The 23,901-nt window shown below is 40.3% G+C and overlaps 1 protein-coding gene across 5 annotated transcripts in view; it reads right to left on the bottom strand.

The window, feature by feature from the left end:
* Positions 1-23,901, bottom strand: part of LOC133560799 (NACHT and WD repeat domain-containing protein 2) — an 80,245-nt gene that overhangs the window by 21,596 nt on the left and 34,748 nt on the right. For 4 of the 5 annotated variants that reach the window (XM_061913733.1, XM_061913736.1, XM_061913734.1 and 1 more), the window contains exon 4: positions 5,565-5,681. In XM_061913733.1, the coding sequence (XP_061769717.1) occupies positions 5,565-5,681 (117 nt within the window). Of the gene's footprint in view, positions 1-5,564; positions 5,682-11,564; positions 12,071-23,901 lie in introns of those variants that run through there. The other variant, XM_061913737.1, reaches the window with a different exon arrangement.

The raw sequence follows: 23,901 nt of genomic DNA on the forward strand, positions 1-23,901 counted from the left end.
AGTGCACTACGCAGAATAAACACAACATTATTAATATTGCTACTACGGATAATTTGATCAAAAATTCCCTAAAACAGCCCACTACCTATAATATAGGTTTTTTAAACTCCCTTGTGGAGGGGGTCCGGTCCGATCCGGTGGCCATGTACTGCTTGCCTGTGTATCGGCTAGGGACATCTCTGCGATGCTGATCCGCCTCCGCTTGGGATGGTTTCCTGCTGGTTCCGCTGTGAACGGGACTCTCGCTGCTGTGTTGGATCCGCTTTGGACTGGACTCTCGCGACTGTGTTGGATCCATTGTGGATTGAACTTTCACAATATCATGTTAGACCCGCTCGACATCCATTGCTTTCCTCCTCTCTAAGGTTCTCATAGTCATCATTGTCACCGACGTCCCACTGGGTCATTATTGTCACCGATGTCCCACTGGGTGTGAGTTTTCCTTGCCCTTATGTGGGCCTACCGAGGATGTTGTGGTGGTTTGTGCAGCCCTTTGAGACACTAGTGATTTAGGGCTATATAAGTAAACATTGATTGATTGATTGATTAAACATAAGATCCCTGATAAATTTTTTTTTCCTGCTGTTACCTCAGAAATTGCCTGTTCGGATGTTATGATTGTGGCTCAGAGATTTGTATATAGATTATATTTATTTTCCATAACAAACAGGATAACTTAAATACCCTGGCAGTGGAAATAAGCTTAAATGTTTGTATTTACATTTTTTGAGTTGATTTTCATAAAATATGCTATTTAACTGCTACTGTTTAACAAGTACTGATTTGAATTGTGTTTGCCCAACAAATGTTTTGGCGCTTTTGTTCATGTGGGAGAATATTCCAATAAAGGTGCACTACACACTACTTTTGAATTCATTATTGGGCTTTGCGTATACAATGCAGTTAATCGCGATTAATCAGAGAAAAAGTGCGATTAACTTCGATTAACATTTTTAATCGTTGCCCAGCCCTAATATATATATATATATATATATATACATATAATATATACAGTATATACACACATGTACATATATGTATATATATACACACACACATATATATATATACACATATACAGTATATATATATATATATATATATATACATACACACACACACATATAAATATATAACATACTATATGTCTATTAACAACTCCAAATTACATAAAAATTAAGATCAGATTAAAAAATATACTGCACACCATAGTACAATTGGTCTGTCTCGCATGTCTCTCTTTAATGCCTCTGAACTAGGCTATAGGCTGAAGAGTGTTTTGATTTTCAAACACAGTACTGTGAGAGACATCTACAGTAAGAGTCACTTTTAGTTATTCACTTTTGACTCTTCAACTCTTTTTTCTTGTTGTTCTAAAGGTCTATCCATAAGGCCAGCCAGCTCATTAGGTTCAGTACTGCCTGCATACTATCTTCTTCCTGTCAAGTTCCACATGGCTGCTTTATTGTCTGTATCTGCCATTATTTCCCGTTGAGTGATTTTATTTCATTACATCGGTTTTCTGTTTTAATTCTTAATGACCTCCCTTAACTCTGTGTAGGGAACGGTGCACTGCTGTCCATTTTGTAATTAGTCCGTTAAAGTGGACAGCGCCAATTTATTGGGTTTGTCATGCGTGTGATTTGTTCATGTCAGGGTTCCTGGACTAAATCTAGCTTCTCCCATCCTAGTCACTGCTGTTGTGTCCTTTGGCAAGACACTTCAGCCACCTTGCCTCCCACACTAGTGTATGACTGTAAGTGAATGTTTGGTGGTTAACCTCGTTCCACCACCTTACCACCAGATAAAGAATAATGGGTCTCACTATAAAGGGTTTTAGCTGTTTAGAAAAATGCTTTACAAATCTAGTCCGACATTATTACACAATTTCATGCAACCGAACACCAGATTGCTTATAGTTTTGTGTTGTCTGCTTCCTGCTATTTTTACTCAGTGTCTTATTTAGTACACTCGTCACATGGTTCCATTCCGCTACTTTTTATTGTACATTGCAGCCTCATCTGAGCTGATTAATTCATAAAGACCTAATTAATCTTACATGCAGCCATGTCCCTGTATAAGCAAAACCAAATCATGGCGAACGTGACAGTTCCGCCTTTTTAACAGAAGTGTGAATTAGGTGGATTTGATCATTAAAAAAAAAATACTTTTAAAAAAAAGCAGAGATTAAAAATGAATAAACAAATACTGCAGTGATATACTAACAAATATTGCATTATTAATAAATTAATGTTGGATATAGATTAAGCAGAACCAATGTATTCCTTGAAGACGCCCTCAATATACTTATGATCAATTAAGGAACGACTGTATATTGCCTAATGTTAAAACATTAATGCATGCTTTTGCTCTTGAGGTGAAATAATAATTAATCATTGTCCTATTTAATGTTGTCGCAGTATTATTGTATTATAGAAGCAGGTGGTATAGCTCGGTTGGTAGAGCAGCCGTTCTAGCAACTTGAGGATTGCAGGTTCAAATCCCGCTTCCGCCATTCTAGTCACTGCCATTGTGTCCTTGGGCAAGACACTTTATCCACCTGCTCCCAGTGCCACCCACACTGGCTTAAATGTAAAAAAAAAATTGGATATTGGGTTTCACTCTGTAAATCGCTTTGAGTCACTAGAGAAAAAGCGCTATATAATTCACTTCACTTCATTTTGGAAAATAAAAGTGTCTAAATCTATGTCATCATTGATGGCTTCTTTTGAGGATTCTATCAGACTTAATGGTTCTTTGTTTGTGAGTTGTATCTTTCATTTTCCTTGTTGTTGGGATGACGTAATCTTCAGTATTCATGCGTTTACATCAAGTACTTTGCTTTCTCTGCGATGAGGTGGCGACTTGTCCAAGGGTTTACCCCGCCTTCCGCCCGATTGTAGCTGAGATAGGCACCAGCGCCTCCCGCGAACCCAAAAGAAATAAGCGGTAGAAATCGGATGGATGGACTTTGCTTTCTTTCGGTTCTTCATTTAGGTTGATGTAGATTTTGCAGCTGGCGTGTGCCAAGTGCCTTACACCTTCCACTACATTCTTAAATGGCGTGCTTTCTTGGCAATGTTTGGGTTGCGTTTTGTACGATGCTTATCTATATCCATGTTTGTTCCTTTTAGCCTACTTTCCAGCTTAAGCAGTGCTGTTACATCCATCCATCCATCCATCCATCCATCCATCCATCCATCATATTCCGCTTTATCCGAAGAGGGCAGCAGCCTAAGCAAAGAAGCCCAGACTTCCCTCTCCCCCCAGCTACTTCGTCCAGTTCCTCCCAGGGGATCCCGAGGCGACATAGTCTTCTCAACGTGTCCTGGTTTTTTCCCCGTGGCCTCCTACTGGTCGAACGTACCCTAAACACCTCCCTAGGGAGGCGTTAGGGTGGCATCCTGACCAGATGCCTGAACCACCTTATCTGGCTCCTCTCGATGTGGAGGAGCAGTGGCTTTACTTTAAGCAGTGCGGTTCCATCCCTCCATCTTCTTCTGCTTATCCGAAAGGGGCAGCAGCCTAAGCAGAGAATACCAGACTTCCCTCTCCCCAGCAACTTCATCAAGCTTTTCCTAAGTCGCTCCCGGGCCAGCAGGGAGACATAGTCTCTCCCCGTGTCCTGGGTCTTCCCTGTGGTCTCTTCCCGTTCTGACACGCCCTAAACACTTCCCCAGGGAGGAGTTTGGGGGAAATTCTGACCAGATTCCCGAACCACCTCATCTGGCTCCTCTCAATCTGGAGGAGCAGCGGTTTTACTTTGAGCTCTTCCCGAATGACAGAGCTTCTCACCGTATCTCTAAAGGAGAACCCCGCCACCCAACAAAGGAAACTAATTTCGGCCAGGGGTGAGGATAGGGATGTAGATTGACTGGTAAATTGAGAGCTTTGCCTTCCTGCTTAGCTCTTTTTTCACCGTGAGGGACCCATACATTGTCCGCATCACTGCAGACAATACCCCGAGGTACTTCAACTCCTCCACTCAGGGCAGCATCTCTTCCCCAACCCGGAGATGGCACTCCACCTTAATGCGGGCGAGAACCATGGACTCGGACTTGAAAGTGCTGATTTTCATCCCAGCCGCTTCACACAAAGCTGCGAACCGACCCAGTGAGAGCTGACGATCCTGGCCAGATGTAGCCACATCAAAGCAGAGACCTAATCCTGCAGCCACAAAACGAGTGTTGTTTTGTTATTTATTGATAAAGTTTATGTTGAAGATATGTGTGGTGTTTTTTCTACCTTACAGTTGATTCTAGGAGACTCTATGCCACTGCTTTGTCAAGGTTAATCAAGTCTGAGTTCATGGTTCTCGCCTGGATAAGGATGGAGTGCCATATCCAAGTTGGGGAAGAGATGCTGCTCCGAGTAGAGGAGTTCAAGTACCTCGGGGTATTGTTCACAAGTGAGGGAAGAGTGGATCGTAAGATCGGCATGTAGATCGATGCAATGTCTGCACTGATGCGGACAATGTATGGGTCCGTCACGCTGAAAAAAGAGCTAAGCTGGAAAGCAAGCTTTTAAGTCCCATCTTAAAAATCATTTGTGTATTCTAGCTTTCAAATAGACCCCCTTTTAGACCAGTTGATCTGCCTTTTCTGCCCCCTCTCCCTTGTGGAAGGGGTGGGCACAGATCCGGTGGCCATGGATGAAGTGCTGGCTGTCCAAAGTCGGGACCCGGGGTGGAACGCTCGACTGTGCATCGGTTGGGGACATCTGCTGGACATCCGGGTCAACACTTGTCCCCATTAAGTGCTGACCCGTCTCCGCTCGGGATGGTCTCCTGCTGGCCCCACTATGGACTGGACTCTCACTATTATGTTAGATCCACTATGGACTGGACTTTCACAATATTATACTCGACGTCCATTGCATCTGCGGTCCTCTCCAAGGTTTCTCATAGTCATTCATATTGAAATCCCACTGGGTTGTGAGCAATTTTCCCTCCAATTCCTCATATGTGTGAGCAAACGCCAAAACTCCTTGAGCATTCAGTGGCGCACATGTGAGCGACGGCAGACGTGCACACTGTTATGCGCTTCTCTTTTTATTCGATTTTGTGCGCGGCCTAGATCTGCCGTGCGCAGAAGATGCGTGAGCAGTGTGCAATTGGTTGTGAGTTTTTCCTTGCCCTCTTGTGGGCTCTGAACCGCCGATGTCATTGTGGCTTGTGCAGCCCTTTGAGACCCTTGTGATTTAGGGCTATATAAATAAACATTGATTTAATGTTGTTTTTTTTATTACTATTACTATGCAAGGTGATTACTGGGAAGAACACAGGTGTAAATGCAAAACAAAGATTATGCTCTCAGCAGTGGCAGTTTGCTGTTTTCGCCATAAAGCATTACCTCTCCTTGTGATCTCTCACCTCAATTTAAACCTCCAGAAAAAGATCTGCTGTATTTAAATAATTCAACATCCATTACTCCACCTGTCATCTCTGCCTCTTCGCTTTGTCGCTTTCGCCCTCCTTGAAGCTGCTCTCACATAACTCATTCAGGCTTGGGTCAATGTAGCTTGTTTTGCATATACACAATGGAGGAATAAAGTTGAGTACTTACAACGAAGCACGGTCCCGCTGACGTTTTCAGACATTCCTCCAGAAGCTTCATCCGGAGCCGCTGCAGCTCTGGACCGTCCCACTCCTCTGGGTCCACGCCCCAGTAGAGGTCCACCACCTGAGCACACCAGTAAACAAACTTTGTAGTTTTTTGACTCTGTGAGCACAGCGAGCCAGGCAGGGCTGTGTCTGACATAGTGATGCACAATTGTTATATTTCATTCATGATCACAGTTTTGGCTGCCACAATTAAATTAAGATGATCGGCGACGATATGAACACTTAAATAGCAGGCTCTGCGTGCTCGTCATGACCATGCCAACCACCTCGTCGGCCCGGAGAACAAGGTCAAGCAGGGATGTCCAATTGATGATCCAAAGTTTTTTTTTTAAAGCTTTGAAAGCCCCACCACCGAAAATGGACAAATAGAGCTACAGAGCTATCATGCAATCAATTATAGGCCTGCAGTCGTCCTTTGTTTATTGCAGCTAATTGGTTCTGACCCTGGTAAAATAATTGTCTGCAAAGTATTGTTATTGGATTATTAAAGTTAAAGTACTACTAGGTGTGGTGAAATTAAGTCAAACACACACACACACACACACACACACACACCCCACACACACACACACACACACACACACACACACACACACACACACTAGGTGTGGTGAAATTAACCTCTGCATTAGACCCATCCCCTTGTTTCTCTACCTGGGAGGTGAGGGGAGCAGTGAGCAGCAGCGGTGGCCGCGCCCGGGTATCATTTTGGTGATTTGACCCCCAATTCCAACCCTTGATATTGAGTGCCAAGCAGGGACTTTTTGGTATGACTATTATTAATATAAATATTTTTCTATTATTTTGTTTTCTATTCAGGCTCCAGTACTCTGAAATGCCCTCCCAGTAACAATTCGAGATGCTACCTCAGTAGAAGCATTTAAGTCCCAACTTAAAATTCATTTGTGTACTCTAGCCTTTAAATGGACCCCCGTTTTAGACCAGTTGATCTGCCGTTTCTTTTCTTTTCTCCTCTGCCCCCTTTTCCCTTGTGGGGGGGGATTGGCACAGGTCCAGTGGCCATGGATGAAGAGCTGGCTGTCCAGAGTCGGGACCCGGGGTGGACCGCTCGCCTGTGCATCGGTTGGGGACATCTCTGCGCTGCTGACCCGTCTCCGCTTGGGATGATCTCCTGCTGGCTCCACTATGGACGGGACTCTCGCTATTATATTTGATCCACTATGGGCTGGACTCTCACTGTTATTTTGGGTCCACTATGGACTGGACTCTCACTGTTATGTTGGGTCCACTATGGACTGGACTTTTCAAATATTATGTTAGACCCGCTCGTCATCCATTGCTTTCGGTCTCCCCTAGAGGGGGGTGAAGGGGTGGGGGGGGGGGTGAGGGGGTGGGGGGGTTGCCCACATATGCAGTCCTCTCCAAGGTTTCTCATAGTCATTGTCATCGACGTCCCACTGGGGTGACTTTTTCCTTGCCCTTATGTGGGCTCTGTACCGCGGATGTAGTTGTGGCTTGTGCAGTCCTTTGAGACATTTGTGATTTAGGGCTATATATAAACATTGATTGACCGATTGATTGATATCATACTGTATATACTAGTTAGAGCATATAAGAAAACACGTTTATGACCTTTTAAATACGTTTTCCAACACTACTGTATCCAAGCCCTCTAAACTTGAAATAACACACATTTTGTCACCTTTACACTTGTTTCACTCCAAATAGTGAGTGCATTCTAAAGTACATTGCAGTACTCTTTAGGGGCCCGTAGGATCCATAAGCGCTATTGCTATGGCCATCTAATACAAGTACTAAACATACTTTGTCACATCCGGGTCAAATCCTTTTAGTTAGAACTGAAAAAAGAGAAACATCCATTTAAAAACAAATCTGTGTTATTATTAATTGGTATTAACATACACAAGATTATACCATGTAATTTTGCTACATTGTCAATTATTACTACCTATTATTAAACATTGTATTTTGTTAAGGATGTTTCAAGTGTCTGGAGATTTTTTTTTAGATCTCTGTCTGCAGGTATATCCGGGATATAGTCACGTACACATCGCAGACATGCTGACTACACTCCAGAGAATCGCGTGCATCTTGTTTACGTCATCACAACATTTGGTTTCGGCAGCACTGTTTTCCGTGACCAAACTCTTTTGTTCGGCAGCCACATTTTCGGCGCATCACTTGACAATAGCGCGCTATATTCTGTATATCCATTCATACTGTAACGACCTGCTGGTGTTTTAAGTTTGTGTTGTTTTGATTGGATGTTCATTGTTCTCATGATTCCAAACACACTGTCGTGCCTAAAAGTGGATTGGCGGACAATGAGGAAGTGTTGTTGTGTGTTCGTGGAAGCACGAAGACAAAAGTGTTTACACGGCAGGTATAACCTGTCGGAATTGGGCTGGGCAATATAGCCTTTTCTTAATATCTCGATATTTTTAGGCCATATCGCGATACACGATATATATCTCGATATTTTTGCCTTAGCCTTGAATGAACACTTGATTAATATAATCACAGCAGTATGATGATTCTATGTGTTTACATTAAAACATTCTTCTTCATACTGCACTGATGTATGCTACTTTTAAACTTTCATGCAGAGAAGGAAATCACAATTAAGTCAATTGACCAAAACTGTATCTATTAAAGTTATTAGCAGGTGACTTTTCAAATGATGCTACATATTAGCAGTAATGCTACTTTTGGCAGCAACGCTTGTGCCCCACACTTGACAAATTAAAGTTGTCTATTCGACATCTTCCCGCTTGAAGCCGAACCCCTGCCAGACGATGGACCCCCTGCTGTTTTTCTTGGGGATTCATTTTTACTTCCCTCGCACCTTCTTTCTCTCGTATTACCACTCGCACGGCTTCGCTAGCATCACAGCTAACGTTACCCAGTCTGCTACCTCTCTGCTCCGTGAGAGTGTATACCTATGTGACATATGACGTGACAGTATGTGACGTATATAAGTTTGTGCGCTTGCTGTCTGTGAGACACAAGAAGGAGTGGGAAGAGCCTGTAGTGCAATGCCCGCAACAAAAAGAAACTTTGTGAGAACGTATATTGGAATATCACGATATAGTCATTTTCCATATCGCACAGAGACAAACCCGCGATATATCGCCCAGCCCTAGCCGGTTGTTAGCATAAGACTGGCAATAAAAGTTAAAAATAGCGTCAGACTTTGTGTGACTTATTCTAGAGCAGGGGTCGGGAACTTTTTTGGCTGGGAGACCCATGAAATCCAAATATTGTAAAATGTATTTCCGTTAGAGCCAAATAATATTTTTTTGACACTTAAGATAATGTGTGCATTTTTAAGTAAGACAACATTTTTTTGAGTATAATACGTAAGTTATTCTTTTTAATAACATTGTTATTCTGAAGCCAACCAATTATATATAAAATACTTCTTTCCATTAATGCGACCCAGGTGGCTCAGCTGGGGTTGGCTGAGCCACCTGCAATCTTGAACAGGTGTGGTAGGAAATGGATGGATGGATGGATGGATTCAAATGCATGGGAAGTTTTTATTATTTGAACATTATTTTTAACACTGTTATTTCCAGCGGAATTATTCATCACTTATCGTGTTAAGCGATGTCAGCTAAGATTTATCTGAAAGCCAGATACAGTCGTCAAAAGAGCCACAACTGGCTCGCGAGCCATAGGTTCCCTACCCTTGTTCTAGAGGCTACAATAAACATTTGTTTTCACTTAAAAAAATATATATTCTCAAGATGTTCCCTCTAATTGTTTTGTGTATGTCCAAACTCATACTCCCAAAGTATACCGTGGACCGATATGAGCAATCTCAGACGTGTACAATGTAGCCATGCCATTATCCAAAACATGACATAATAACAAATTACATGACTCAATAATAATGAAACTACAGCAATAATTCCTATTAGATTAATTTGATTATACATTATTTGCCTAACTTACAACACAAATAACATGAACTTTGCAGTATAAGAATATTGAATTAAATTGTTTTAAGGGTCACATTCCCATACAGCTAAGAACTATCAAACCTTTCAAATAATTCACTATCAATCTTATTTTGTATATTCAGAGGGACCAGAGTCCTCTACTGTAGACATTTGATTTTGGTGTATATTGTCACAGTTACACAAGCGCTCAGCTTTTTTTTAAGGACCTTCTGCAAAAAAGCTAGTCTAAGGTCATCTCCATGACAACACTCCAGTGTTTTTAAGACTCTGCATCAAAAATGTGTCTCTCACAAGTTTTTTGAAGTGAACTCGTGGTCCAAAAGTTGAATAGCCCAAATGATGAAAAAGAGAGGACCTAAAATGGAACACCACGAGTATATCTTAAGACGTTTAACAATTGATCACTGACTGTATCTTAAGTAAACAAGCTATGACAAAACATTAGTTAAGTACAATTCATTAAACAAGTTGTAACTGACAAAAAGAGAGGACCTAAAGGGTTATTTTTTATTAACAGTTAATTAAGTGAAGTGAATTATATTTATATAGCGCTTTTTCTCTATTGACTCAAAGCGCTTTACATAGTGAAACCCAATATCTAAGTTACATTCAAACCAGTGTGGGTGGCACTGGGAGCAGGTGGGTAAAGTGTCTTGCCCAAGGACACAACGGCAGTGATTAGGATGGCTGATGCGGGAATCGAACCTGCAACCCTCAAGTTGCTGGCACGGCTGCTCTACCAACCGAGCTAAACCACCCCAATTAACAGAACAATTCATGGCAAATATAAAACAATACCGTTTCCTTATTTGTATTTGGCCTCCAGAGGTGGGTAGAGTAGCCAGATATTGTACTCAAGTAAGAGTACTGTTACTTTACAGATGTATTAGTCAAGTAAAAGTAAGGATTAGTCACCCAAATATTTACTTGAGTAAAATTAAGAAGTATTTTGTGGAAAAACTGCTCAAGTACTGAGTAACTGATAAGTAACCTGTTCGTTTATTGATGACGGCAACAAGTAATGCACAAAAACATAAAAATAGCAATGAATAAATTCAGAGCCAGGAATATCACTTAAGCAACTAAAACAATAATATACATTAAATAATATATATTTGGTTTTACACTGTATTGAAAAAAAAAATTGAAAATGATTTTTTACCTTTGCAACTTCATTATACTATTGGCTGAGTTGTATAATCATAAATGTAAGTTTCTCAATACCCGACCTGTTTTTTGTGCCTTTAAAAAAAATTTAGAACTCTACTTGAAAACACTCTACCTCTAACAACCAAAAAGCTGTGAAAACGATGATGCTGTTTTGCAAATTTAAGTTATTTACTGAGATTTTTTTTGCATTCTATTTTAGTTACAACCCGCTGGCATTGTTTTTTACGTTTTTTATACTGTTTTGTACTGTTTTTGTACTTACTTTGATTATTATTTTCAACTGTTTGTAAATGTTGACATTTATAAATAAAGGTTTATAAAAAAGTGTGCAGTTAATCATGTGACTTCCTGGCTCTGTTTGATTGGTGAAACGGAGTCAAACGTCACCAGTGACTGCATTTGATTGGTGAAACGGAGTCAAACATCTCCAGTGACTGCATTTGGATGGTGGAACGCAGGCATGTGATAGATCTTACTTTGAAGGTCCGTCTGACAAATCAAAACAAACAAAGCGTGCGTTAACAGATCGATAAAAATCAGGGGCGAGTAGCGAGCTGAATGTAGATAAATGGAGTGGAGTAAAAGTAGCGTTTCTTCTCTATAAATATACTCAAGTAAAAGTAAAACTATGTTGCATTAAAACTACTCTTAGAAGTACAATTTATCCCAAAAGTTACTCAAGTAGAGGTAACGGAGTAAATGTAGCGCGTTACTACCCACCTCTGTTGGCCTCATCATAACAGTATTTAATCATCAATACCTATAAATAAAAACATACTAATTATTGGTAACAGCAGAAATCTGATCAGTAAAATAAAAGTTACCTTTTTCTCGTCTGTCCTTTTCACTTCTCCAGGGATTATAGACTTTGTGTGACTTTGTCTGCTTTTGGTTTGATTTTATGCGCTTCAGCTGGTTCAAATGTGTCACTTTTACACGATTCTGGATGTTGTTTTGATACGACCCATTAAATTGGAGCCGCTTTCACAATCTGCACTTGATGCTTAAAATGTAATAAAAATATCCACAACCTGTGAGATCTCCTTTAGCTCCTCACATTGATTGGAGTGCTGCAGTCTGAAAAAGTGCTCATTGATCCTCGTTTAAGTTTTTGTTTCATGACGTACCTGTATTCAGCAAATTGACTGTTAATGGCTTTTATACGTGAGTGGTGGGAAATTTGGCCGCACACTTCTTTGCCAGTGTGTATGTGGATCCTTACTCACAATTAATGCCTGAATTCAGTGCTTCAATGTAAATTCCAGACCACTCTTTCAATTCATCCTCTGGAAAAAAAAATGCCTTCAAGTGATCACAAAGAGTGATCTAATTTAAGTCTGAAACAACAAACAAATAAGGCTGGGCGATATATCAATATACTCGATATATCGCGGGTTTGTCTCCGTGGGATATAGAAGATGACTATATATCGTGATATTCGAGTATACATTCTCATGCAGTTGCTTTTAGCTGCTGGCATTACACTACAGGCTTTTCTCACTCCTTCTTGTGTCTCTTTCTCATATACAGCAAGCGCACCTTCTTGCATACGTCACATACGTATACGCCCTCGCGGAGCAGAGAGGTAGCAGCATGGGTAACATTAGCTGTGGTGCGAGTGGTAATATGAGAGAAAGAATGTGCGACTCTGGTAACAAATGAAGGAAGAATCAATTCCCAAGAAAAACAGCAGGGGGTCCATCGTCTGGCGGTGGTTTGGTTTCAAGTGGTAATATGTCGAACAGACAACCGTAATATATCAAGCGTGGGGCAAAAGCGCTGATACAAAAAGTAGCATTACTGCTCATATGTAGCATCATTTGAAAAGTCACGTGCTAGACAATGAAGAGTGCTTACTCCACATGTCAACTAGGGATGATACTCAAAACCGGTTTTCCAGGTTGTTCGATAAGAAAAGAACCGAGTCCTCGGACTCGAACCCCTTTTGATAACCGGTACCCGTTATCGAGACCACTATAGTAAAGAAAAAGAGTTGGTTCTTTATTCGAATCCATCCCGACCAGAAATGCTCCGTGAGACATCACAAGACACGACGTCACGTAGCCCAGTCATTAGGCGCAGATAGCGAAAGCAGGAAAACAACGGACGGGAAAAACCGCTCCAAGGTGTAATAAAGTTCAAAACAAAAGACATAATCCAATGAATAACTTTACTGAGAGATTTGAGCAGGGTACAAACACATGACCAACACTTTTACGCGCTTTGAGTACCTTGAAGGTAGAAAAGCGCTATACAAGTACAACCCATGTATTTTACGACCAACCGGAAACATAGCAACCAGGCTAGCAACGCACCTCCTTTACGGCAGCTGTCGCAACGTTCTTAAAGCAACCGCAGCACATACATATATATACAACATATCCCCCTTTTTTAACTTTTGTTTTTCTTTCCTTGTAAACAAAGCAAAATCACACTGTATATGTGTTGTCAGTCTAATTATAAATAATGCAGACGAGGCGTGTTGGCTGAGTTCTTGACGTTTACTGCCGGGTGACGACATGCAACAACACTTCTGGGCTACCGTGCATGCTCGTCATTCCCGTTGCATGCTGGGTAGTGTAGTCGCTATATTCCTAGCTCATAAAGAAATAATATTATCTCAATAAAGTGTATTTCTTTTTTTAGCTTTAACTTTTCATATTTTAGCATTGTAACCCCATTTGCAAACAAATTTTCTCTTCATAGAATTTTCTTTCAATAAAGAAATAACGTGCAAAAATGTCATAGCATCATAACAAACAGTTATGTCAAATAGTAGCAGAAGTGCACTTTTTTGGAGAGCTGTATTATTTTCAGTTTTGTGCCCAAGGGACTGATTTTATTTAACACTATATTATTATTTATACACCCATAGTGATCACAGAGACAGGTTGTTTTTGTGTTACTGTATATATGTTTTTCTGCAAAATCCCACTTAATATACTTTGGGTAACAACAGTCAATATTTATTTATTTATTTTATTTTTTTAGGGGGAGTAACAGTCAATATTTATTAGATTTATTTTTTTTCTTATATAATAAAAGTGAGCTTTTGTTAAACCAATTTTTTTATTTTTTTTCCATGTACAACAACCTATCTGGACTCGATAAGAGAATCGATAAGGAATCGGTTCGATAAGAGGATTCGATAATAGGATCGAACTTGATAATTTCTTATCAAACATCATCCCTAATGTCAACATCACCATTCGGTGCCCCACCAACAAAATGCCGAGGCAACCATTTCCACATAAACACAGTATGAAAAAAATAGTCATCAACATAAGGACAAAACGTCCCCAGTAACCTACCACATTGCAATTTGATTTCCTATTATGCAGCTCATTTTTATTTGACAGTTATTGAAATATCTTGTGTTACATCATGCACAAAAATGCGCTTTATTTGTTTTAAACTATTGTAGTTGCAATCTGTACAAAAAGTGCACTTTAATTTAGTGTTGTTTTGATGTCATCTTAGTGACATCATGCACAACAGTGCACTGATAGCTTGTTTTAAAATGACTCTGACAATCTTTCACTTTCTGTTTTGAAATGACATGAATGTTTGTACCACTGTTTAATAAACACAGTTTTGGTCAATTGTTGTGATTTCCCTGCATGAAAGTTTAAAATGAGCATAAATTAATGCTGTATGAAGAAGAATGTTTTAATGTAGACACATAGAATCATCACACTGCTGTGATTATATGCATCAAGTGTCAATTCAAGGCTAAGGCAAAATATCGAGATATATATTGTGTATTATGATATGGCCTAAAAATATACAGATAATAAAAAAAGGCCATATCGCCCAGCCCTACATACAAACCTACAAAACAAGTCAACATGTGCACATGAACGGCGACAGTCAATATGCATATGCATAAGCAAACACGCGTGGAATATTGAATTTTGTATTAAACTCATTAAGTTGGATTGCAAAGTGGTACATAATAAAAAATGTGTTTAATGATTTACAGTTCAAGTTGAATTTTCTTTTATGTGCACTATAAGATTTAGCGTGTGCACCAGACGTAGAAGCAGTGCGCAATTGCACACAGGCTCAGCATAGAGGCAACATTGGTGGTGGCTATTATTTTACCATGGCGGTGCGCCACCATCACTTACATCAAGGGGAAACCCTGAATTGTTAAACTTGTTTCGGTTAAGATATAGTAGTGCCATGATTTGCCGAAGTGTTGTTGTTAGCAGTGTTTACTCTTTAACGGACGGCGTGGCGCTGTTGGGAGAGTGGCTGTGCCAGCAACCTGAGGGTTCCTGGTTCAATCCCCACCTTCTACCAACCTCGCTACGTCCATTGTGTCCTTGAGCAAGACACTTGACCCTTGCTCCTGATAAATCCTGGTTAGGGCCTTGACCATCAGTGTGTGAATGTGTGTGTGACAAAGCGCTTTGAGTACCTTGAAAGTAGAAAACCGCTATACAACTATAACCCATTTAGCATTTAACTGGCAACAAAGATTTTTGAATATCTATCGTTCACCACAACCTAATAATAGAAAATAATACAAATCATGTACTTTGAATTCATATAAGGCAGTAACCAGATTTAATCTAACACCTAATTTTGTCACGCTTGGGTTGCATTTTACTGCGTGGCTCGTTCTCCCAAAGTCAAGCAGGAACTCCGAAGGCAAAGTGCAGGTAAGGAAATGATTTATTCCTCATAAATCATTCAAAACTACCAAAAGACAAACTACAAAACAAAAGAGACGGGTGCCGATTGCACGGTGAGCTAGGGCAAAACTTAGCACAGGAATCGTGAGCGAAAAAGTGAGAAATCATCAAACATAACTGTTGCCTAAAGCAAACAAGACAAAAAAAACAGGAATAAGTAGCTCAAGTAGCACCCATGACAAGTAAACATATACACGCAAACCCAGGGGTGCTGACACCGGATCTTGACAAATTTAGGCAAAATAGATGTAGAATTGGATTTAAAAATATATTTTTTAATTCCACGATGTGATCAAACAGCAATATTTGATAGTGGCTTGGACCGATTGTATTTCATTTCAAATTACATGATGACGTCCCATTCTCCCCCATCCCAGGAAGCCCACCACCACAAATGAATCACCCTGTGGCAAAAACTGACTTACTCAACATAAAGTATATTGTGATTAATAATTGAGATTTCAGTGTTGATAAAAATGATTGCTATGATCATTATGGTCATTATTGTGCAGCCCTACAGGATGTAAGCGCCGGAGCGCTGGGCGGATTATAGCTAGGTCTGCTTCGATTTCTAGAAAGCTCCCAGCTCTCCACATCAGTCCCGGCATATCAGTGTCACCGATCTACTTCCTGGGCCCTTTGCTGGTTGGAGGAGGAAACAAAGCACATTCATGATGGGTGTCCGCTGGGTTCCAGCAGGTGACCGCAAGGCCGTTTTGTAATTAAAAGCTAAATTAATAGTCGTATCTATTCAGTGAGCATGCACATGTGCAAGGCGGGGTGGTGTGGAGGGGACTGATTAAATTTGCGCCATGATTGCTGCACTCCATTTCTGTGTGGAAGAATGGAATGATGGATGAAGGAGAAAACGGTCTACACAGAAGCAAGGCAGGAATCCAAAATAAGCAAGGCTGCATAAATGAGGCTAAAAGAAAATTTGTTTCTAGGGACTTTTTTGATGAAGCAAAGGCTCCCATGAGATGAGATTTGTAGGCCTTTTACACTCCATCTCTCTATTCCCACCCCCCCATTCCTCTCTGTTTGATAGCGTTCTCCCACACTTCAATTTACGAATAGGAGCAAGAGCAGCTTCGATTAAGCAGCTTTCTGACGCCCTTGGAAGGCGTTTGCCTGCAGCAGGTCAAATGAAGAAAGCGTCTCTTTTTTTCTGCAAGTCGCGTTAGACTACAAAACTTTGGTACGATGACCAAGAAAGCAGAGAAGAAAGTGCATTAAACTGGGCCGGGAAGAGGCAGAAGTAACCGTTGACAAGGTGCCAAGATACACTTTTGAGGGAAATATGGTGGAAGCTGTTTTTGACAGCTTTCACTGTTGAAACTCAACGAGTTACTCAGTGGTTTAGTGCAGTGGTTCTCAACCTTTTTTCAGAGATGTACCTTCTGTGAATATTTTTTTAATTAAAGTACCCCCTAATCAGAGCAAAGCATTTTTGGTTGAAAAAAAGAGATAAAGAAGTAAAATACAACACTATGTCATCAGTTTCTGATTTATTAAATTGTACAACAGTGCAAAATATTGCTCATTTGTAGTGGTCTTTCTTAAACTATTTGCAGAAAAAGATATAAAAATAAATAAAAACTTGTTGAAAAATAAACAAGTGATTCAATTATAAATAAAGATTTCTACACATAGAAGTAATCATCAACTTAAAAAGCGCCCTCTTTGGGGATTGTAATAGAGATCCATCTGGAATCATGAACTTAATTCTAAACATTTCTTCACAAAAAAATAAATCTTTAACATCAATATTTAGGGAACATGTCCACAAAAAAATCTAGCTGGCAACATTGAATAGTGCATTGTTGCATTGCTTTTCACAGTTTATGAACTTACATTCATATTTTGTTGAAGTATTATTCAATAAATATAGTTATAAAGGATTTTTGAATTGTTGCATTTTTAAAATTTTTAAACAAAATCTCACGTACCCCTTGGCATACCTTCAAGTACCCCCAGGGGCACGCGTACGCCCATTTGAGAACCACTGGTTTAGTGGTTAGAGCAGGGGTCGGGAACCTTTTTGTTTGAGAGAGTCATACAAGCCAAATATTTTAAAAAGTATTTCCGTGAGAGCCATATATTTTTTCCAAGACTGAATACAACTAAATGCATGCATTTTTAAGTAAGACCGACATTTTTAGAGTATAAATAAGTCTCTTATTCCTTTTAATAACATTTTCATTCTGAAGCTAACCAACAATAAATAAAAAACTTCTTACCATTAATGCGACTTCTTGAACAGGTGCGGTAGAAACCGGATGGATGGATTAAAATGCATGATAATGTTTTGTATTTTGAACGTTATTTTTGACACTGTTATTACCAGCGGAATCATTCATTTCTTACCTTGTTAAGCAATGTCAGCTAAAATTGATCTGAGAGCCGGGTGCAGTCATCAAAAGAGCCACATCTGGCTCTAGAGCCATAGGTTCCCTACCCCTGGGTTAGAGTGTCCACCCTGAGATCGGTAGGTCGTGAGTTCAAACCTCTGACGAGTCATACCAAAGACTATAAAAATGGGACCCGTTACCTCCCGGCTTGCCACTCAGCATCAAGGACTGGAATTGTGGGTTAAATCACCAAAAATTATTCCCGGGCGTGGCACCGCTGCTGCCCACTGCTCCCCTTACCTCCCAGGGGGTGATCAAGGGGATGTGTCAAATGCAAACAACAAATTTCACCACACATAATGTGTGTGTGACAATCATTGGTACTCTAACTTTAACTTAATTTAGACATAAAAACATTGCTAGGATCATTACTAAAAACTCGAAAGTGCCCGCTTAAGTCAATATCAATGGTTGACTGCTTTTGTTGTTATTTTTAATGAAAAATGGGTCTGTTTGTGTGTTGCAGTTGAAGTGTATTTCTGGTCTTATCATCCCCTCGCAGGCAGAAGGGCGACACGGCAGTACAGCTGTATCTAAAGAGACGTCGGAGACGCTTTGCTTTATTACGAGCGAATGTCATTAAACCGGTCTGCAGTACCCGTAGGAACCTAGGTCAAAAAAAAATTAAGGATTCCTCAACTGGCAAATCGAAACCACCAGACTTTTATTCCTTCTTTCTCTTTCTGGGTGTGTGTTTAAGTCAGGACAGCTCAACCTAACCATGTAAGGAGATGTTTATGTGTGGTGACTGGAAAACAACAGATGTATACCAAAACTTGTAGGTTGGACATTTAAGATAAAGATGGAATTTATCCGCCAGGATACAGCTATAACTTTTGCATTCCAAAGCCAGGTTTTATTGCTTGCCTCTTGAGAGAACTACTTAAGGTCCACATGCGAATGTCCAAGTAAGGCTCTTTGTCAACCATTATCTTAAACCTGATAGTTTGTTTTCGCCGAGTTGGATATAAACATTTACCATATGTTGAACATAATATCCATCCATCCATCCATTTCCTACCACTTGTCACTTTTGAGGTGGTGGGGAGTCGCTGGAGCCTATCGCAGCTGCATTCGGGCAGAAGGCGGTGTACAACCTGGACACGTCGCCACCTCATCGCAGGGCCAACACATAAAGACAGCCAACATTCACACACTAGGGACCATTTAGTGCTGCCAATCAACCTATCCCCAGGTGCATGTCTTTGGAGGTGGGAGTAAGCCGGAGTACCCGGAGGGAACCCACGCAGTCACGGGGAGAACATAATATGAGCCAATTAATTCACTTCACAGTATTATTGACTTTCAACAGCAACATAACTATATATTTGTTGTTGTCTTGCATTAACACATACACAAACAACACAATTTCCTGTTTAGTGCAAGGTGAGTTTCGAAATAAAAGCGTGACAGTAACAAAATGCACATGGGAATATTTTTTTTTCCCTCACTGGCCGCCATTATAAAAATAGCATGTACGAAAAACTTTAGCATTGTTTATGGATATTCAGTTTTGTAGCCAATACAGACAACGTTACAACAGCAGCAATGTTAGATACAGTAAGACTATAAGGGATATGGCAACAAAACATGGTGAATAAAAAATATGCACAAATGGAGGAAAATGAAAACAAACTGCCGTAGGTTAAAACAATCCTTCATTATCGCCTATTCCCAAGTCAGAGGTGAATGTGCAAGCGTGGCTACTTTCGATTTCAGTTATGTCGACAACTTTTTAGGTTAATGGCGGTCAACTCGTCCAAGGGGCATCGAGTTAAAGTGGATCCTTTGTACATACTAGTGTGGATCCTCTGTACATACTAGTGTTGTCCCGATACCCATAGCTTGATACCGGTACCGGTACTTTTAGAAACTTTATCTAAATAAAATGGACCACAAAAAATTGCCTTGTTGGCTTTATTGTGACAAAAAAATCTTACGGTACATTAAACATATGTTTCTTATTGCAAGTTCGTCCTTAAATAAAATAGTGAACATACAATACAGCTTGTCTTTTATTAGCAAGTAAACAAACAAAGACTCCTATTAGCTGCTGACATATGCAAAAACATATTGTGTCATTTTCCATTTTATTATTTTGTCAAAATTATTAAGGGCAAGTGGTAGAAAATTATTATCAATCTACTTGTTCGTTTACTGATAATATCTGCTTACTTTCTCTTTTAACATGTTATATTTACACTTCTGTTAAAATGTAATAATCACTTGTTCTTCCGTTGTTTGGATGCTTTACATTAGTTTTGGATGATAATTATGGTATCAATCCGATACCAATTCTTTACAGGATCATACATTGATCATTTTCAAAGTCTTCATGTCTCCAGGGAGATATTTCCTGAGTTGATAAACATAATATAAAAAAAATAAATAAATTAAAAAAAATAAAAAAGATTTTGTGATGCCAAAAAATATAGACGTTATCATAGTAGTAGCAACGAAATACGCTCCTGTCCTTGGTATCATTTCAGTTGTATCATTATCATTATATGTAGATCCACCAATGGCGTTTGTTTACATTTTGATGCCGGTGAGCTACGGTGTGTAATGAAGCAGGTTTAGCTATTCCTCGTCCTGCAGGGATGATATTTGTAAGAAACATACTTTATTTGTCACAAAAGAGGCGAGGATTAGTGATTTAGAAGTAGATACAACACTGCATACTGCGGATGGAATTTAGCCACAAGCTATCTAGCCATGTCTTCCAGCACCTCTTCCTGTGGGCGTTTCATTGTTAAAACTTAACCTTTATCGTTAGTTTTCAAGCCAAAATATGTTCGTTCTCCCTTTTCTGTCTACACACTGTGTTTGCTTGTAAGTACCGTATTTTCGGAGTATAAATCGCTCCGGAGTATAAGTCGCACCTGCCGAAAATGCATAATAAAGAAGGAAAAAAACATATAAAAGTCGCACTGGAGTATAAATCGCATTTTTAAGGGAAATTTATTTGATAAAACCCAACACCAAGAATATACATTTGAAAGGCAATTTTAAATAAATAAAGAATAGTGAACAACAGGCTGAATAAGTGTACGTTATATGATGCATAAATAACCAACTGAGAAGGTGCCTGGTATGTTAACCTAACATATTATGGCAAGAGTCATTCAAATAACTATAACATATAGAACATGCTATACGTTTACCAAACAATCTGTCACTCCTAATCGTTAGATCCCATGAAATCATATACGTCTAGTCTCTTACGTGAATGAGCTAAATAATATTATTTGATATTTTACGGTAATGTGTTAATATTTTCACACATAAGTCGCTCCCGAGTATGAGTCGCACCCCTGGCCAAGCTATGAAAATAACTGCGACTTACGGTACTCAGTGATTGTGCGCTACAGAACATGCTCGTCTGCTCTTAAAACAGCAATGACACGACGTGATGACAACGGGGATCCGGGGGGGTGTTAGACCGGTACGTTTCATAGGCGGTATAGTACCAAATATGATTCTTTAGTATTGCTGTTCTATACTAAAACCAGTATACCGTAGAACCCCAGTACATACTGTACTAAAGCTACTAAGTGCTAATGTTTGGTCACATGGTTGAATTTAACGCCCTCCACATGCTGACCCAAGAAGGACGCAGCCTTCCTGAGCCAGACTCCCACGCCCTCTTTTTGCCCTCTATCTCTCTTCACCCGCTTGATCCCAGTCTATCCTCGGATCGGAAAAAAATTCTTGAAAGAAGCGGCGAGGGACCGGGAAGGTTTCAACAGCCTGGCATATGTGTGTCAGCGTGTGCCGCCGGAAAGAGAGCAAGTATTGGGGGTTGTCACGATGACATAAAAATTACCAATCGGAGCCAACGATGACGAACGTCGAGTGGTGCTGCAGAAATCGTGACGATGATTCGTAATCCAGCTCTCATAAACCGATTTGGGTTGAGGTGCCAACTCGTCACGCAGCATGGGTTGAGTGCGTACGTGCGTGTGCGTTTACAGTCTGTGTGTGCGACGGTGTTAACTCGCAGCCTTTCTGCATGCCTCTTTTCTTTTTGATCCTTCATGACAGCGAGATGAGTCACCAGACGGGCACGTGGCTGCACATTGTGCAGCCAAAAGCATCTTTGCATATTTTTTATTTTTTTCATCCAAACATTATCCTGTGCTCATACGTCACACACGCGAGGAATTCTAGAATCTGTCTCTCACTCTCGGCCTGCCGTCGCGGCAACAAATCACTGGCAATGGCGAGTCGCGCACATGCCTTCTCTGTGGTGTTTGCTTGAGGGCGAGTGTTAAATCCCATCGACACATCTCGCGGCTAACAGACTGTCGCGGTTTGATTGTATGAGGGTGTCACTTTATATCAAACATGCTCAGCCAAACTGCCGTGCCAATAAATAATCCACCAAACCTGACCTTTGCACACACTGGCGTCGATAAAAAAACAAAACACAGTGCGCAAAACTATGTCTTGCAGTTAAAATTATGCAGCGAAAAATGTCCACATACTTTAGGGGTGTTCAAACTTTTTTTCACAGCAAGCCCCAAATACAGAAATACTGAAGGATATTTTGTACTTTATCGATGCTTTGGGTGTAACGGTACGTGTATTCGTATTGAAGCATTTCGGTACGGGGTTTTGGTTCGGTTCGGAGATGTACGGAACGAGTTTCCACACGAACATTTTAAGTAGCATACCGCATGTTGTGTAAACAATGCACACCGAGACACACACACAAGGCATGCTAGCAGTGACAAGGCTACGATAGACTGACCACACCTCCTCTTTTCACCGGATATGTGCTCTTTTGCGGGGCTGTCCGGGGGGAGTTTCTTAAATGCCTCAAATGTCCGGCATTTTAAGTTAGGGTTGCGTGTATTTTCAATGTACGTTCAGGGTTAAGAAGGGGTTAAAAACAAAACAAATTGTGCACGCAGCAACATTCGTGAGGGAGGGGCTGAGAGCGAGAGAGCGAGAGAGTTATGATAAATGCGCATGCGTCGCCAAGCTCTGCTTTTTATCCATAGATTTATCAGATTCTATTTTTTATTATCTCTACCAGGGGTGTCAAAAGTGTGCCCCGGAAGCCATTTGGGGCCCACAGCTAATGTTTTAAAGGCCGACTGCACATTGTAAAAATATTATTAAAATAAACAAAAACATAAAGGTGATATAAAAAAGCTTAAAAGTTAAATGTAATTTAGAAAAAGTTGCAATGTTGACTAATAAAACAAACATGTTTTCTTTTCTTTCAAACTGTCATTGCTCAACGCATAATATTGAATCAAAATCAATGTTATTATGAATTATTGACCTATCGAAGGTTCCCATTACTTCACATCAAATATTCCACTAAGAAAAATATGTTTTGGTGTAAGATTTTGCAAATTTGGTAAATAAACAACCAAAACATTTATATTTTGTTGTTTTAAAGTTAAAGTACCAATGATTGTCACACACATACTAGATGTGGCGAAATAATTCTCTGCATTTGACCCATCACCCTTGATCACCCCCTAGGAGGTGAGGGGAGCAGTGGGCAGCAGCAGTGCCACGACCGGGAATCATTTTTGGTGATTTAACCCCAAATTCCAACCCTTAATGCTGAGTGCCAAGCTGGGAGATAACGGGTCCGATTTTTATAGTCTTTGGTATGACTCGGCCGGGATATGAACTCACAACCTACCGATCTCAGGGCGGACACTCTAACCACTAGGCCACTGAATAGGGTTTCTTACTGTACCGAAAATGAACTGAACCGTGACCTTTAAACCGAGGTACGTACCAAACCGAAAGTTTTGTGTACCGTTACACCCCTAATTGATGCTACAACCAATGTTCCCTGTAATTCGTCATGTGTGTGAGCAAACAGTCTCTTCAACCTCCTACCATCAGGCAGACGATACAGGAGCCTGAAATCCAGGACTACAAGACTGACAAACAGTTTCTACCCACAGGAAATCAGGCTTGTGAATGCTAACCTGTGAATGCTAGCTCCCACACCCCCCGTCTTTACTTTTGTCTTTTTGAAAAAAAGACAGCTACCTTGACCACCCCCAAACTGTGAACCA

The sequence above is a fragment of the Nerophis ophidion genome, linkage group LG10 (genome assembly GCF_033978795.1).
Source record: "Nerophis ophidion isolate RoL-2023_Sa linkage group LG10, RoL_Noph_v1.0, whole genome shotgun sequence".
Lineage (NCBI taxonomy): Eukaryota > Metazoa > Chordata > Actinopteri > Syngnathiformes > Syngnathidae > Nerophis > Nerophis ophidion.